This window comes from Cannabis sativa, chromosome 5 (genome assembly GCF_029168945.1).
Source record: "Cannabis sativa cultivar Pink pepper isolate KNU-18-1 chromosome 5, ASM2916894v1, whole genome shotgun sequence".
Taxonomy (NCBI): domain Eukaryota; kingdom Viridiplantae; phylum Streptophyta; class Magnoliopsida; order Rosales; family Cannabaceae; genus Cannabis; species Cannabis sativa.
In genome coordinates, this window is record NC_083605.1 from 16,303,729 (window position 1) to 16,318,741 (window position 15,013).

General features: G+C 37.6%; 1 protein-coding gene across 1 annotated transcript; it reads left to right on the plus strand.

The window, feature by feature from the left end:
• The first annotated feature begins 205 nt into the window (after nucleotides 1-205).
• LOC115715638 (peroxidase 66) lies at nucleotides 206-1,619 on the plus strand. The gene is made up of 3 exons (XM_030644297.2): nucleotides 206-503; nucleotides 588-776; nucleotides 870-1,619. The coding sequence occupies exons 1-3, from the start codon at nucleotides 282-284 to the stop codon at nucleotides 1,431-1,433; spliced, it is 975 nt and encodes a 324-aa protein (XP_030500157.2). The 5' UTR covers nucleotides 206-281; the 3' UTR covers nucleotides 1,434-1,619.
• The last annotated feature ends 13,394 nt before the right edge of the window (nucleotides 1,620-15,013 follow it).

A 15,013-nucleotide genomic window follows, 5' to 3' on the forward strand; every position in this document is an offset into this window, starting at 1 on the left:
AACATATGTTATTTAGTTTTAAAGCTCACACTCACACAGGTGTAAATACTTGATCTCAAAGCACAGTAGCCAGAAAGCAGGGTCAAATTTCTAACAGCTTCTTCATCCATTGAGTAACTTAAAAGCATATACCAAAAGAAAATGTATGTGTATAATCCTGAAATTAAAGCATTCATGATATTTTATTTATAAATAGCTAAACTTAGAATGTTAAAATTCATCAACTGATCTCGACAACTTCTGTTTTTGTTGTCTTTTCTCTCTCTTTTTCTATTGATCAAATGGCAACCTTTTCACCAAAAACTACTATCTTCTATCTTACAACTCTACTTTTAATTACTACAGTTCCACAATCAAAAGCAGCTTTAAACGCAAATTATTACAGCCAAACATGTCCACAAGCTGAGAAAATCATTCTACAGACAGTCTATAACGCCTCCATATTCGATCCCAAAGTTCCAGCTCGACTCCTTAGGATGTTCTTCCACGACTGTTTCATTAGGGTAGCTAATAGTACTATATATTTCACTTATACACAAATATTTATATGGTTTCCTTTTTGTATTAATGTGGTGCCTTGTATGTAGGGATGTGATGCGTCTGTATTACTAGACTCAACAGCAGAGAACCAAGCAGAGAAAGATGGACCTCCCAATCTTTCTCTTGCAGCATTTTATGTCATCGATGATGCTAAAGCTAAACTTGAAGCTGCATGTCCTCAAACCGTTTCCTGTGCTGATGTAGTTGCCATTGCTGCCAGAGATGTAGTAACCATAGTACGTATAATCCTATTTAACATAACATGCATATTAATAACAAGTGTATACATCCTAATTCTTATAATTATTAATATGTTTAAATTTTTATAGTCTGGGGGCCCTTACTGGAATGTCCTAAAGGGAAGAAAAGATGGAAGAGTTTCGAAAGCTTCAGAAACCGTAAACTTACCAGCTCCAACCTTCAACATGTCTCAGCTAGTTCAAAGCTTTTCCAACAGAGGTTTAGGAATTAAAGATTTGGTTGCTCTGTCTGGGGGACACACTCTCGGCTTTTCGCACTGTTCTTCCTTCGAATCACGGCTACGTAACTTTAGCGTGTCCCATGATATTGATCCTAGTTTGAGCGTTGAATTCGCTCAACAGCTCAGGCAGAAATGTCCAAAGCCAAACAATGACATAACCGCAGGACAGTTTTTGGACTCAACTTCGTCCAGCTTCGACAACGATTATTACAAGAGATTGATCCAAGGCAAAGCTGTGTTTGGTTCGGACCAAGCTTTGGGTGGTGATCTGAGGACTAAGTCGATTGTTGAATCGTTTGCCAGTGACCAAAGTTTGTTCTTTAGAGAGTTCGCGGCTTCCATGGTCAAACTTGGAAATGTTGGGGTCATTGAAAACGGAGAAGTTAGAGTGAAATGCCGTGTGGCCAATTAGAGATTGAGTATAAGAGAAGGGGACTGCTCTTACGAAAAACAAGGTTTCTTTTTGTTGTGGGAGAGACTAATAAGAGTGGTTTTATTAATTAATAATCGGATTATTGGTTGTTTATATGATTAATTGATGTTGATGTATAAGAAGTTCGGAATTGAATAAGAATGTAATAATAACATATGTTTATTATGACGATGAGTATTTGTATAAACCAAGAAATATAACTGATGAGAAATACAAAGACAATAACATTAATAAAATAATATTACAACTTTATAGCATAAATATACATAAAATAGAGAATAGTAAAAATAAAGAGAAGATTACAACTTTACATAACAAATAGAAACCAATATACAAAAATAGTATACATATATATTTATATATAAGAAATGTATGAACAATCTTATCACCATAAACACCAAGCACCATAAACACCAAGTGATAAGTAAAGCTTATTTCCCACTACCATAAGAACTTATGGAACAAAAATAATTGAAATACCTTTATAGATTTATCAAGTCTATAAATGTTTCTAGCAAAGTACTTTCTTGATAGAAACTCTAGTCTCACACAAAATGAATTCGATTATCAAGCCCTCTATTTCAAACATTCATACATTTTATAGCTATTACCGATCGAAATGTGGGAGTAAATAGGATTCGAAACGTTGATTTTGATTGTTGGTAACACCCCCATTGAATTGGTGTACGTTTTAGAGCATTTTGAGAAAAATTCACCTCCACGCGACGCTTGACACGTTTTAAGCGTGCTCAAATATGGAGTTTTGTAACTCCTGTCCCAACCAATTCATACCCTAACGTCCCAAAACTTTTAATAATATAAATGAGTACTATATCAATTTTTAATGGCTAGAAACATAACTCTTTGAATCCATAACCTCTTTGTGTAGTAACTCACTTATTTACACAAATTAATTCAATGTGGTTCATCAGTTGCGAATTTGTAACCTCCCATATGTAACTTTTTGGTGTATAATTAAACTGTTTACCGCAGATTTTCGTTAACTAAATTTTGAGTGTCACGATAATATTCCACACAGAAAAAATAAAAGCTATAGAAAAATAATGTATGAACACAGGATTTTTTTTACGTAGTTTTGCAGTTAAAAATCTGCATAGTCCACGAGTCAATCTTATTCAGATTTCTGAGTATTTTTCAGGGCATCTTTCAAATGAGTTTTTTTTTCTTCCCCTTATTTGAGCTTATCTGCCACTATTTATAATTACATAGTGGACAGTTAATAACAAAGTTGACTAGAATATGTTTACAACAAATCATCCCTAAAATCGTGGGATTTGATTAAATATTATATAGTGTAAATGCAGTTTATGATTTAAAAACCGTATAGCTGTGATTTTCCCGCTTTTACAGGGTCAAAATATCGTCTTTTAAACACGTTTTTTATTGTTGTATCTAGAGATGTCTCGACAGAAACTTAATTATAGTGATCCCAATAGTGAGCTGGGGCCATTCTTTCTTGCGGTCAACGATGTATGTCTTGTGTCGCTCGAAGTTATTTACAAAGAATTCTTCTGACTCGCCAGGGTTGTAAGCGTCGCTCCCTTTAGCTGGATGAAGCTATAGGAATTCTTCTTATAGCGAGATGGTTACCTCGCTTATTTGTTCTTGGAGTCAATCCATCTTTTTCACTTAGTATGTTTATTGCACGCTACGGATTTCTACGGCTGATACATATCGCTTTCTCCAGTGCCTCGCTATTCGCATTTAACGATGTATGGTTTCTCACTAATACACTAAGTGCCAGTTGGTACGTTGATTCCTCGCTTAAGACTTTACAGTCAGCGGGTTACAAACATACTCTGACTCTTATGTAATTAATGAGTTATTCCACAAGGGAAATTGCATTGGTTCATATTCCCTTCATTCTGACACGTGTCATTCATTAAGGTGGTAGCTGAATTTTGGGTATAACAAAACTATATAATATAATTTTATTACAACATGTTAGTTCTATTTTTGGCATCTTTCAATTGATAAGCTTTTTCATTTTTACACTTTGAAACAATTTTTTTTTTTTGCATTTTTACGGAATTCTACATAGAAATCCCTATTGCAACTAGCGCTGCAACTTAAATTGCAAGAAAAAATCATACAGAAACCCCTATTGCAACTAGCGCTGCAAATTATTTATAATTTGAAAAAAAAATAGTATATGGGGTAATTCCTCAAATATTTATATATATAATTTAATTATTTATTTTCGGCTGAGTTGTTTAGTTTGTTTCCTTAAAATTGTTTTTATATTGATTAAATTATATAAGGTAGGAAATATGACTAGCTTTTCTATTTATGGAATGTTAGGCATAAATGATAAGTTTGATGACTCAATCAATTTTTATCTATACAGTTGTGTATATCTTATGTATATCTGATCCTTTATGAGTTTCCTAAAATGTTTAATCAAATTTCTTGTGAAGAAAATTGATGCAAGAATTTCTTTTTCTATAAAAAGAAAGTTTCAGTTACTGCTCACAATTCTGTAGGTACAAAACGGGAAATTTGTTGAGCTTCTTGAAGAATTATTTTAGGAAAGTTTCCAAGTGATTTAATGCTTTTTTTTTTTCATTTTTATTGAACTTTTAGTGACATGCTTTGTGTGACTCTGGACAGTTTTAGAGTTACGCACTTCGCGTTACTATATACACATATTTTTTTAAAAATATAAATAAATAGATAAATTTTTAGTGACACTTCAAATTTTTAGTGACACACATTATGAAACATAAATGTAAAATTTTCACTGTCTAAGAATGTGTGTTACTAAAAATTGCTTAAAACATTTAGTGACATGCACTTTTTATGCATGTCACTAAAGAGTGTCACTAAATGTATAAATTGTAGTAGTGATTTCTACCATTACTAGGCATAAATCATAAAAAAAATATTAAATTTCATCTCTATTATAAATAATACACTTAGAATTTAGTAAAATTTCTAAAATTGAGAAATAATAATTCAAATACATATTTCTTGAAAATAGAGCTCACATTACCAAAAATAATTAATTAATGCTAATTTTCTACTAAAACATATTCTAAGTATGTGTTCATTACAAGTCGTCTCGTCCAAGGTAAGGGCCAAACAAAACTTGCTTATATGCAGGGCGATCAATGGTTTAATTCTGGGGTCTGGGCATTCCTCCAGCCCGTCCTCTAGTCCTTCGCTGAGGATGTAAAGACCTTTTCCTCTGCTAGTGCCTTGTTTGACTGGCTGGACCTCTTGCCTTTGCCCCCAATTTGTTGGGTAAATTACCCGATCAGGTTGGTGGCCTCCCTCGAGCGATGATTTATTTCTTCTTGCTGGGCACGCGTGGACTGAGCATGACGGTCCATCTACTCCTAGAATTCAGGACGTTGATGTTCGAATGCATGATTCACAATGCTACGTGTTTCTTCATGGTTGTGGTGGAGTGTGTTGGGATGCGTATGAACTTGTCCTAGTGGATCTCTCAAGTTTTCCAACTCAAAATTATCCCCCAGATCAACTTGAGGCTTTCCTAGTGTTGGGTCTAGTTTCTCTGGCATATTGACTACTGGTCGTCCTCGTCTCTTGAACACCAGGTGTGAATCTAGTGGTACGGGTAGTGACCCCAGTAATTCTATTGTTAGTCGCCGTAGGGACTGTACTCCCACCTCTCGCTCCTATAGTTGACACATTTCGAGGAGACAACCAAGAGTTAGGGTTGTCCAATCCTAAGTCAGTTGGTGCATGGATGCTAGATCCATCGCCATCGGATCACATGATTCACTTGACGAGGATCTTCTTGTCAAAACCATTATTTACAGATTCAAAGTGTGGATTGATAATTGAAGGTTGATGAGAGCAAAATGGTCTTTCAGGCTCTTAATGAAAGCACTAAAATATTGATCTCATTTTGGCTCAATGACGTGGAGTCAATGAAACAACAATTATAACTATTTGAATAATCAAAAAGCTATTAACGACACAAGAACTTTATAGAAGTTTGACCCCCTTTTTTTTGTTGTATTTCTATGGAAAATAACAAGTTCGATCACAAGGACTAGCCAGGTGAGTTTCTTGCTATCTCTCAAGGTTACGAATATGCCTGCAGACTCTTTGTTCTTTCGAGAATGTATTGAATTCGGTCCTCATTTACTGAAATGGATCCAATATTCATGGAGAAGATAATTTAGAATATTTACATTTAAATAATGAAATGAACAGAGAAAATCGTGGGAATTTCATTAATCGCATGATTTTCTCATCCTTCTAAATTAATCCCACGAAAATAAGGATTTTTCGCTAACTATTTCTTGAAAATTAGTTAAGGAATGAATCTGGACATCTCCTCTCGTGAGGATATCTGGTCGGATGTATTTCCTATGGTGGGTCTTTGGTGATTCGAAATAATACTCGTAGATATAGTCTGCCCAACATATGCCTGAGGCTAGACTGCTCCATTTAGTTCATAAAGTCGACCAACATCTTTTGGAGAGTTTTGGAGGGTCTTAGATCCTCTCAACCTCTTTCATGTTCACCATGTGTCACATCATTCTATGCCACATCATTAGGACCATTTTGGAAATGACAAGTATTTAAACATAAATATTCAATTAATTATGATATAATTAAAAATAATAATTAATTTTGAGTCTTGGACTTGAAGAATCAATGAAGAGAAATTGAAGCCACTATTTCTCTATGGATTTTGAGGATTTTGACCAATTATAGAATTTTTATCCCATTTTTTTTTCATTTGATTAATTAATTGTCTAAGGAATTAAATCAGTCCCGACTCAAGCGGTTTGGGACCTTTGGGCAAAAAATTAAAATTTGACCTTATATTAATAAAATTATCAAACAATATTTCATAAATTTATTTTTTTCTCTTTTTATTTAAAAAAATACTTCATAAAATCTAAAATTGGCAAGAATTTTAGAATAATGTTCGGGACTACAATCTTTTATCATTTTTTTATAGGTACAAGAATATTATTTATGTAAGTACAATCACCAAAGCTACCTAATACTTGAGCTGACCTTGAATTAAATGATTTAATATATATATTATTTAATTAGTTTAATTTCTAATCAGAATATGATTTTTTTAAGATTTAAAATTAAATATCATTATTTAAATCAATTAAATATTTAAATCTAAGATAATTAATTATTTGTGTATATAAAGAAGCTTAAGGTTATAGTTGTCAGACAACTCACATACAACTGAATCAAAAAATCATAAATCAACCCTAGCTTTAGTTTTCTATAGGTTGTGGAACCTCTCTCCTATTCCTCTCTCTCTCTCTCTCTCTCTCTCTCTCTCTCTCTCTCTCTCTCTCTCTCTCTCTCTCTCTCTCTCTCTCTCTCTCTCTCTCTCTCTCTCTCTCTCTCTCTATTTTGGCTATGCTAGTGACTGAGAGTACGCCCACACTAATGTAATATGTAAAGGGAAATTTCACTTTTTGGCCTTAATAATACAATCCATATCAAAATTTATACCCTCCCTTAATTTGTACAAATTTAGTCCATTGATTACATGAACTTCCCATTTTACCCTTTTTTTTAAAAAAAAAATAAAATTGGTAAAAACTGAAATTGGATCTTTCTCTCTCTCTTCCCTCTCTCTCGTTCTAGTGCACCACTCTCTCTCTCTAGAAAAAACTGAAAAAACTTCTAAAAAATTTCCCTCTTTCTCGTGCACCACTCTCTCTCTCTCTCTCTCTCTCTCTCTCTCTCTCTCTCTCTCTCTCTCTCTCTCTCTCTCTCTCTCTCTCTCTCTCTCTCTCTCTCTCTCTCTCTCTCTTTCGTGCACCACTCTCTCTCTCTAGAAAAAACTGAAAAAACTTCTAAAAAATTTCCCTCTTTCTCGTCCCACTCTCTCGTCCCTCTGTCTCTTCCCTCTTGAATGCTTGTTTCTCGGTGGGTGTTGGTGGAGAACCGAAGCACACCCCAATATCACTCAAGAATCTTACACCATTACAATGGGTAAGTTGTGTTTTAAGCATTTTGTTAGACTTTATGTAGTTTAAAATTATTATATGTATCGTATTTGTTGGAACTGCTGTTTTTTGGTCTGAAATGGTTGAGATCTGGCAGATCTGGTTTTCAGTCGAAATTTGGGTTTTCCAGTTGTTATCGATGATATATCGATAACTTATCGATGGTTTGTCGATAATTTTACGAGGAAAGGTCAGTGATGACCATTATCGACGTGTTGTCGACAGTGTGTCGATAGCATGTCGACGAAAAGCAATCAACTTATTATTTATAAGTTGTCGGTATTTTGTCGACTGTTTGTCGATAGCATGTCGACAAAAAGCAATCAACCTATTACTTAAAATTTGTCGAAATTTTGTCGACAGTTTGTCGATAGCATGTCGACAAAAAGCAATCGACCTTTTGTTTAGAACTTGTCGACATTTTGTCGACAATATATCGATGCAAATGAAAAAAGCCATAAATAAAACATAAAATATCATTAAACATAACATAAAATAACATTGAAATTATAGAAAATAAAGTTCATAAAAAAAATATTAAAGAAAACTCACCACAAGCCATAACATAACAAATTATTAAAATTGTTTGGCTTGTGGGTGAGACTTGCAATACTTGCATAATGTTCCAGGCTTCACCGGTTTACCGTTAAAGATGCCTAGTTTGCAACGACGGTATCCTTCAGGGAACCCTGGTGGTAGAGCCGGCCATACACCAGTTTTGCAAAAATGTGCTTTAAGGTGCATCAACCTGAACTCATTTCGATTTCGTTCTCTTTCGAAAGCTCTATCGGCGTCAAAAACTTTTTGCATTTCAAGAGTAATTTTGCCATCATCCTCCTGCTTCAGCTCTTCAGGAGTTAAGATTGGGAACTTTCCCTTGTTCTTTCTTGGCGCCATATTTAGAACTTAAGAATAAGAGAAATTTATAAGAGTAAGAGAGAAGTAGAAGACAAGAGCACTTATGAATAAGAAAGGGATTTGCTTTTATAGAGCAGTATACATGTTCAGAATGTAGGAAAATTTAATGGCCATTACATGTGTAACTGTACAGGTGAAACACATGAAATGGTGTATTTGTCGACTGAATATCGATACTATGTCGATATGTTGTAGACAACATGCCAATTTAATGGCATGGCAAACTTATTTGTCGATACTATGTCGACGTTATGTCGATAGCTTGTCGATAGGACACGTGTCTGACATGCAACGTGGCAGTTGGGAAGGGTTATTGGGAACGTAGGTAAAATTTATTAACATTAAATGAATAACCGTAAAATATGAAACGCATGCACTGTGTGTTTGTCGAGTGAATGTCGATACTATATCGATTGTTTGTCGACATAGGAATGGATTTATTACCATTGTACACGCGTCCGACATGCAAATTCCTTTGGGAGTATATGTCGATATGATGTCAATGGTGTATCGATTATATATCGATGAGGAGCATGCTTGGTAATGTTGTCAACATTATGTATATATTATGTCGACAAAATGTCGATAATTCTGTCATATTTTCTGCTGTTGTTGTTATTGACATTATGTCGATTGATATCGATGGGATGTCGATATTTGTTTTTTTTTTTTGGTGTTTTTTCCTTTACTCACCTTGTTTGTTTGGTTTGAAATTGCAGGAGACAAAGTGTTCCTTGTTGTATCGTACGATGGTGTTTGGTTATGTGAGAATTATAATTGGATTTACAAAGCAGATAGCAGCTTGACAATGACAGTTACAACTGAGACAATCCTACAAGAACTGCGCCAAATTTTATATGAAGAGTTGGAAGTTGATCCTGTAGCGTATGATTTAAAGTTGGAGATTTGTTCCTTGTACATGAAGGGACAAATGGTTGCGCCAGAGGTTATTAAGAGAGAACGCCAATTGAGAACGTTCTTAGAGATGAGGGCAACAATGTCAAATGCAGAGTTTATGCCATTATTCGTGACCAAGGTGAGAAAAGTTGGGAATTCGGAGCCTATGCCGCCTACTAATCCTCTCCCTCGGAGTGTTGTAGGGTCTTACGTTCCCGAAACAGATATTGGGATTGGTGTGAATGAGGAGGTTCTGACCAATGTAGAGGTTCCGACCAATGTAGAGCAAGAACAAGAAGCGACAGGATTTCATCAGTTTGAAGAGTTCGATACAACCTTCTACAATAACGATCCTATTGTAGATTTGAATATGGACGATGAACATGATTTGGCAGTCGATAGAGCCGTAGCGGGACCTTCGTTGAGGTTAGAGTGTGTACCGAGTAACCAAGGTACACAGCGAGAACGACAACCTCGTAGTGAAAATCGCACTGTACACCTGGAACTAGCAGTAGTCGACAAGGCAGAACTAAAGAACATGCTCATTCTTGTCATGCAACCTTCTCAACGTTCTCCTCTTTTGAAGTTTGTACCAAGTTCAAAGCTCCTATGTGGACAAAGGAAGATATAATGGAAAATTATGAGCTAACTACTTGTTTACAAAGTAAGGAAGCAGGGGTGATAGAGCTTGGTAATTTTTATGAAAACAAGGAAGAACTGAGACAAGTAGTGGGTAGGTTTGCACTTAATAACAATTTTGAGTGGATAGTGAAGAAGTCATCCCTTGATGTGTTGTACGTTACATGCAAGGCTCCAGATTGTAAATGGAGATTGAGGGGGAGGAAGAAGATGCATTCTGACAACTTCGAGGTCACTGTATTTCACAATGAACACACATGTAACTTGAATGCGAGACGTTCAGATCACCGTCAAGCAGCACCATGGGTGGTTTGCCACCTTATTAAGGGGAAGTACACCCAAGATGGAACTAAGTACAAGGCTAAAGACATACAGAGGGACATGTTTGACAACTATGGTATCCAGATGAGTTATGTGAAGGCGTGGAGGTGTAGGGAGATGGGACTTACGTATGCTAGGGGTACGCCTGAGTTTTCATACATGAAGCTTCCTGGATACTTGTACATGCTGGAACAGAAGAATCAAGGTACCATTACTGACTTGTATTTAGAGGATGAGTGGTTCAAGTACTGTTTTATATCACTCGGTGCATGTAGAAGGGGCTTTTCTTTTTGTCGTCTTGTTTTGAGTATCGATGGCACCTTCTTGAAGACGAAGTACGATGGTATAATGTTAGTTGTTATGGCATACGATGCGAACAACCAATTGTTGCCGGTTGCTTATGGTATCGTTGACAGTGAGAATAACGACTCATGGACGTATTTCTTACAGAAGTTGAGGGTAGCAATTGGCGTGGTTGAGAACTTAGTGTTTGTGTCAGATAGGCATCAAAGCATTAATCTTGCTGTTGAACTTGTTTTTCCTGAAGCAGTCCACTGTGCATGCTATCACCACATTGTTATGAACGTGAACGCCAAGTTCAAGACTGATGCTTTTCACAACTAAATATATAATGTTGCTTACGCATGGTCGAAGACTGAATGTGATAGAGAGTTCGAGAAGCTTAGAAATATGAATCCGACCATTGCTGCATATGTGGAGAGTATAGGGTTTGAGAAGTGGGCTCACCCTTATTGTTTGGGCGATAGATACAACATCATGACGAGCAACGCTGCTGAAAGCTTCAATAGTGTTACAGAAGAGTTCAGGAAATATCCAATAACTACTTTGGTTGAATTTATCAGGTTCACACTGCAATCATGGTTCGCTGATCGCCCCGAAAATGCTGACAAATGTACCACCCCTTTGGCGACGCTCTTTGAAAAAAACTTGGCAAAAATTCATGAAAACGCAAGGTACAGGCGCGTCCAACGAAATGGAGCCAATTAGTATAACGTTGGTAGGGGACCTAACGGTGAAAGAGGTGGTGATGTGAATCTAGTTGAAAGAACATGCACCTGCGGAGTGTTCACGTTATTGAAACTCCCTTGCCTTCATGCATGTGCCGCGGCATTAAAAACGAACACAAGTGTGTACACGCTTTGCTCACCTTATTATTCAAAAGAAACGTGGAAGAAGATTTACGATGATACCATCAATCTTGCTGGTGACGAGGATGATTGGGTTCTCCCAGAACACATCAAGAATATGAAAGTTGGGGTACCTGTGGAAAAGAAGCCTGTAGGTCGTCCAAGAAAAAGCAACGCTGGAAGAAGACGGGAGAACCGTTTCCCGTCTGGTGATAAAAAAGGTTCTGTACCTCGAAACTGCAGCCGCTGTGGCAGTTCAGGCCACAACAGAGCAACATGCAAAGCCCGCATTTGAGGCGTAGTGTACTTATTCGTTGTAATAACATGTTTTCTATTTCAGGTTTGAAACTGCTTTAAAATAATGTCGAGGTTGAATATTTTTTTGAATATTTTAATTATTTTTAGGTTTAATATTTATTTTTGTTGAATAATGTCGATATTTTATATTTGAAACCACGAATAATTATCAAAATTTGAACGAAGAGAAAGTCTATATATACATAACTGTAATGTTAATTACACAAAATATACAATGTCCCCATAATTACACATATAATCAGCCGACATTCTGGTAAAATAAATCAACACACCACCGTTCACGAAACAACTTGATCCGGCCTTGCGTGACATCGGTCAATCCACGTTGCATCATGAGATGCTCCACATACTCAATGCAATAAACGCCACAATCACCACTAAATGCAAAATAAAATATAAAGTTAGTCTAACGTAAAACATATTTTAATACTATAGTACTTTTTTATCGCTATGTACCTGCTTGTTGCCTTCGGAACTAAGTCATGAGTGGCTCGACTCGAATGCATTTTTGGAAGCACCCTGATGTCCTTGTTAGTTAACGCCATGATCTGGTTGTTATGTGAAAAATCCCCGGTTGCATGGATTAGCGAGGGCAGCAGTTCTTCCCAAGTCTTCAAGACGGGTGCCATGGCGGTCCAATGACAGACGCTGGAATCACAGTCGTAGACATTAATTTTCCACAGCTCTATGTCAACTTCAACTGTGACCCAGTGCCTTTGGTCGGTAAGATGCAAAATGAAGTAAATGAAGTCGTTACCCATCCATCTCGGAAAGAACTGGTTCTGTAATTACGGAGAACAACGAAACAATTAACAAACCATAATAATCCTCCTAAACAATTAACAATCGAAGTTATAATCATAGTTCAACATTTAAAATCTTACTAAAACAATACCTTATGAACCCCTCTGCAGTACCCTAGGATATAACTCTCCCACACAAAGTTTCTCCTCGCACCCCTGTGGTTCGTCCATGCACTGATGATCATGCTGGTCACGAATGTGGAGAGAATGATACCCTTCTGAGGAAATGTCAATGGATAGTCGGCGCGTCGCCTCCTCAGCATATGCATTGCTGCATCTATATGCTGCATATAAAGGGAAATGTCAGTTAGACAACAAAATATATTAATTGCACATAAAGTTTTAAAGTGAAGTAATATTATAAAATACTTTACTTACGTCATCTGTAAGCCATTCCTGCGGTGTCAGCAGCTTCCAAAAGAATGATGGACCGTAATCACCACTTCTCAAATCCCGAAGTTGGTGGTTCGGAATGAGTCCACAACACCACTTTCGGAAAGTATCTAACAATTGCTGATCCGGTGGCGCCAGGGGATCAAACGTCGAAGAAGGCCTCTGTCTCTTCTTCGTCTCTGTGTAGTCACGGAACCATACAGGAGGATTTCTCTTCCTCTTCCGACTCTTAACCACTACAGGTTGTGCCTCTATCGACAGAATGTCACCCTGGGACTCGCTGTCATGTACATGGATAACACCTGTATCGATGGGAGTCGCTGGAGCTCCCTCATAAGGATCGTACCCGTCAGGGAAGACCTCCTCCTCTTCTAGTGGGGGTGATGCAGCTGGTAGTGGGGTAGATGGATCTGCTAGGGCCTCCGGTGCTGAAGGTGTCGTTGGCGGACGATTCAACATGGCCAATATGTTTCTGAGCTGCTCCATAATTACGTTCTGACCACCCTTCAGCTCTACATGGCTGGTCTCGTATGCCTTCTTCAGCTCGGCATGAGCAGCGTACATACCCTGAGTGTCAGCCTCGATCCTATCCAACCTCCCCACTAAATCACTGTACTTGGCACCACGAACGCCTGATGAAGATGGTGCACTGGGCTGAGGGTCTGAACCAGTGGCCTGAAAAAATATATACCAAAAACATACAGTAAGCATACGATAATTCCACAATGTAACAAAAATCACAGAACAAAAACAATAAAAAATCAAGTTATACAATCATAAAAACAATCATAATTGGTACCTGTGTGTCTGGTGCCTGAGTGTCTGGTACCTGACTGTCTGGTACCTGAGTATCTGCCTCAGCCTCTGTGTCATCCACACCATCATCAACCAGGTTTTCCACACCATCGTAAGATATGGTCCTCACAAATGCCTCCTCCTCTGTCCGTTGAAGTAGCCCCTTCACCACTTCAAGATTCTGTTTATGGTTCAAAAAATATCAGAATAAAACCATTTAGCGTTTATTACAAGCATTTATGTTAAATAATTACTCTGAACATAAGTGAAATTCATACCCGTCTAGAAAATAATGCACTGACTTCTTTCTTCCCAATATCACCCTTGCTCGTCCAGCTAAGCATCCCCGGAAACCGAATCCCGTGATTCGTACCATACCTCTTCCCTACCTTCAAAATGGCCTCGTACGCCCAATATTGTACTATAGGTGCGAAGCCATATGCTGTGTATTTGCACTCATGCTGAACATCCGAACTTAGTTTCTTCTCGTAGTTAGCCTTCTGTTTCAACATATCTTTTTGAAGCGAGTGCATGAGTCTGGCAAATGAGTGCTTCCCCCAAGGAATCTGGAAGAAGAACTCGAGGTCTTCGACATATCTAAGTATGTCAGGAGTAATCAGCGCGTTAGCCTCGCGCCCCAGAAGCATTGACTCCACAAACAAGCACAAGTCGAGCTTGTACAAGTCTTCCGGGTTCTGACAGTTTGTGAACCTATCTTGGAGTGCTTCTGTCTTCACACTACCAGACCTGTTGAAATATTTGTTGATCAATCGGTCTGAGCCTGAGCGAACAACCTGCGCAGCCTTCTCCTCTTCTGTTGGCCCCGAGGAGAAGTCCAGGCCTGTAATGAGGGCAAACTCAAGCACTCTGAATCTGACCTCCTTCCGACCAATGTAAAACCGCATCTTCAACTCCTCCTGAGCATCAACCTTCATTTTGTGGAGCATCAGCTGGTGAAATAACACCGAGGAGAATGTCAGGGGTACGGCTTTCCAAAAGTTGCCGAAACGGCTTTCCTTCGCCGTGTTATTTAGGTTGTACTCCTCAAACCGAGCTTTGATTTTTGCAAAAATTATGGTGCCTCTATATGTCACGCGGCCAGTAAAATGCTCGGGTGCTGGAATTAGGAGTCTAGGAGCCATCTGAAAAAACAAAAAACAAATCAATATTACTGCCAAAAAATTTAAACAATGGTCGACAGACATGATGTCGATATGATATCGACATTATCAAACAGCCAACACAATTAAATTATGTCGACAAAATATCGACATTCAGTCGACAATTTCAATCGGACAACAATTTCACAGCATGTCGACAAAATATCGACATCATGTCGATAT

Excerpts from the sequence above, each read along its gene's own strand:
- LOC115715638 (XM_030644297.2), top strand. The coding sequence starts at position 282 with ATGGCAACCTTTTCACCAAAAACTACTATCTTCTATCTTACAACTCTA. Across the intron at positions 504-587 it reads TCCACGACTGTTTCATTAGG|GGATGTGATGCGTCTGTATT; the intron begins GTAGCTAATAGT and ends CCTTGTATGTAG. Across the intron at positions 777-869 it reads CCAGAGATGTAGTAACCATA|TCTGGGGGCCCTTACTGGAA; the intron begins GTACGTATAATC and ends AAATTTTTATAG.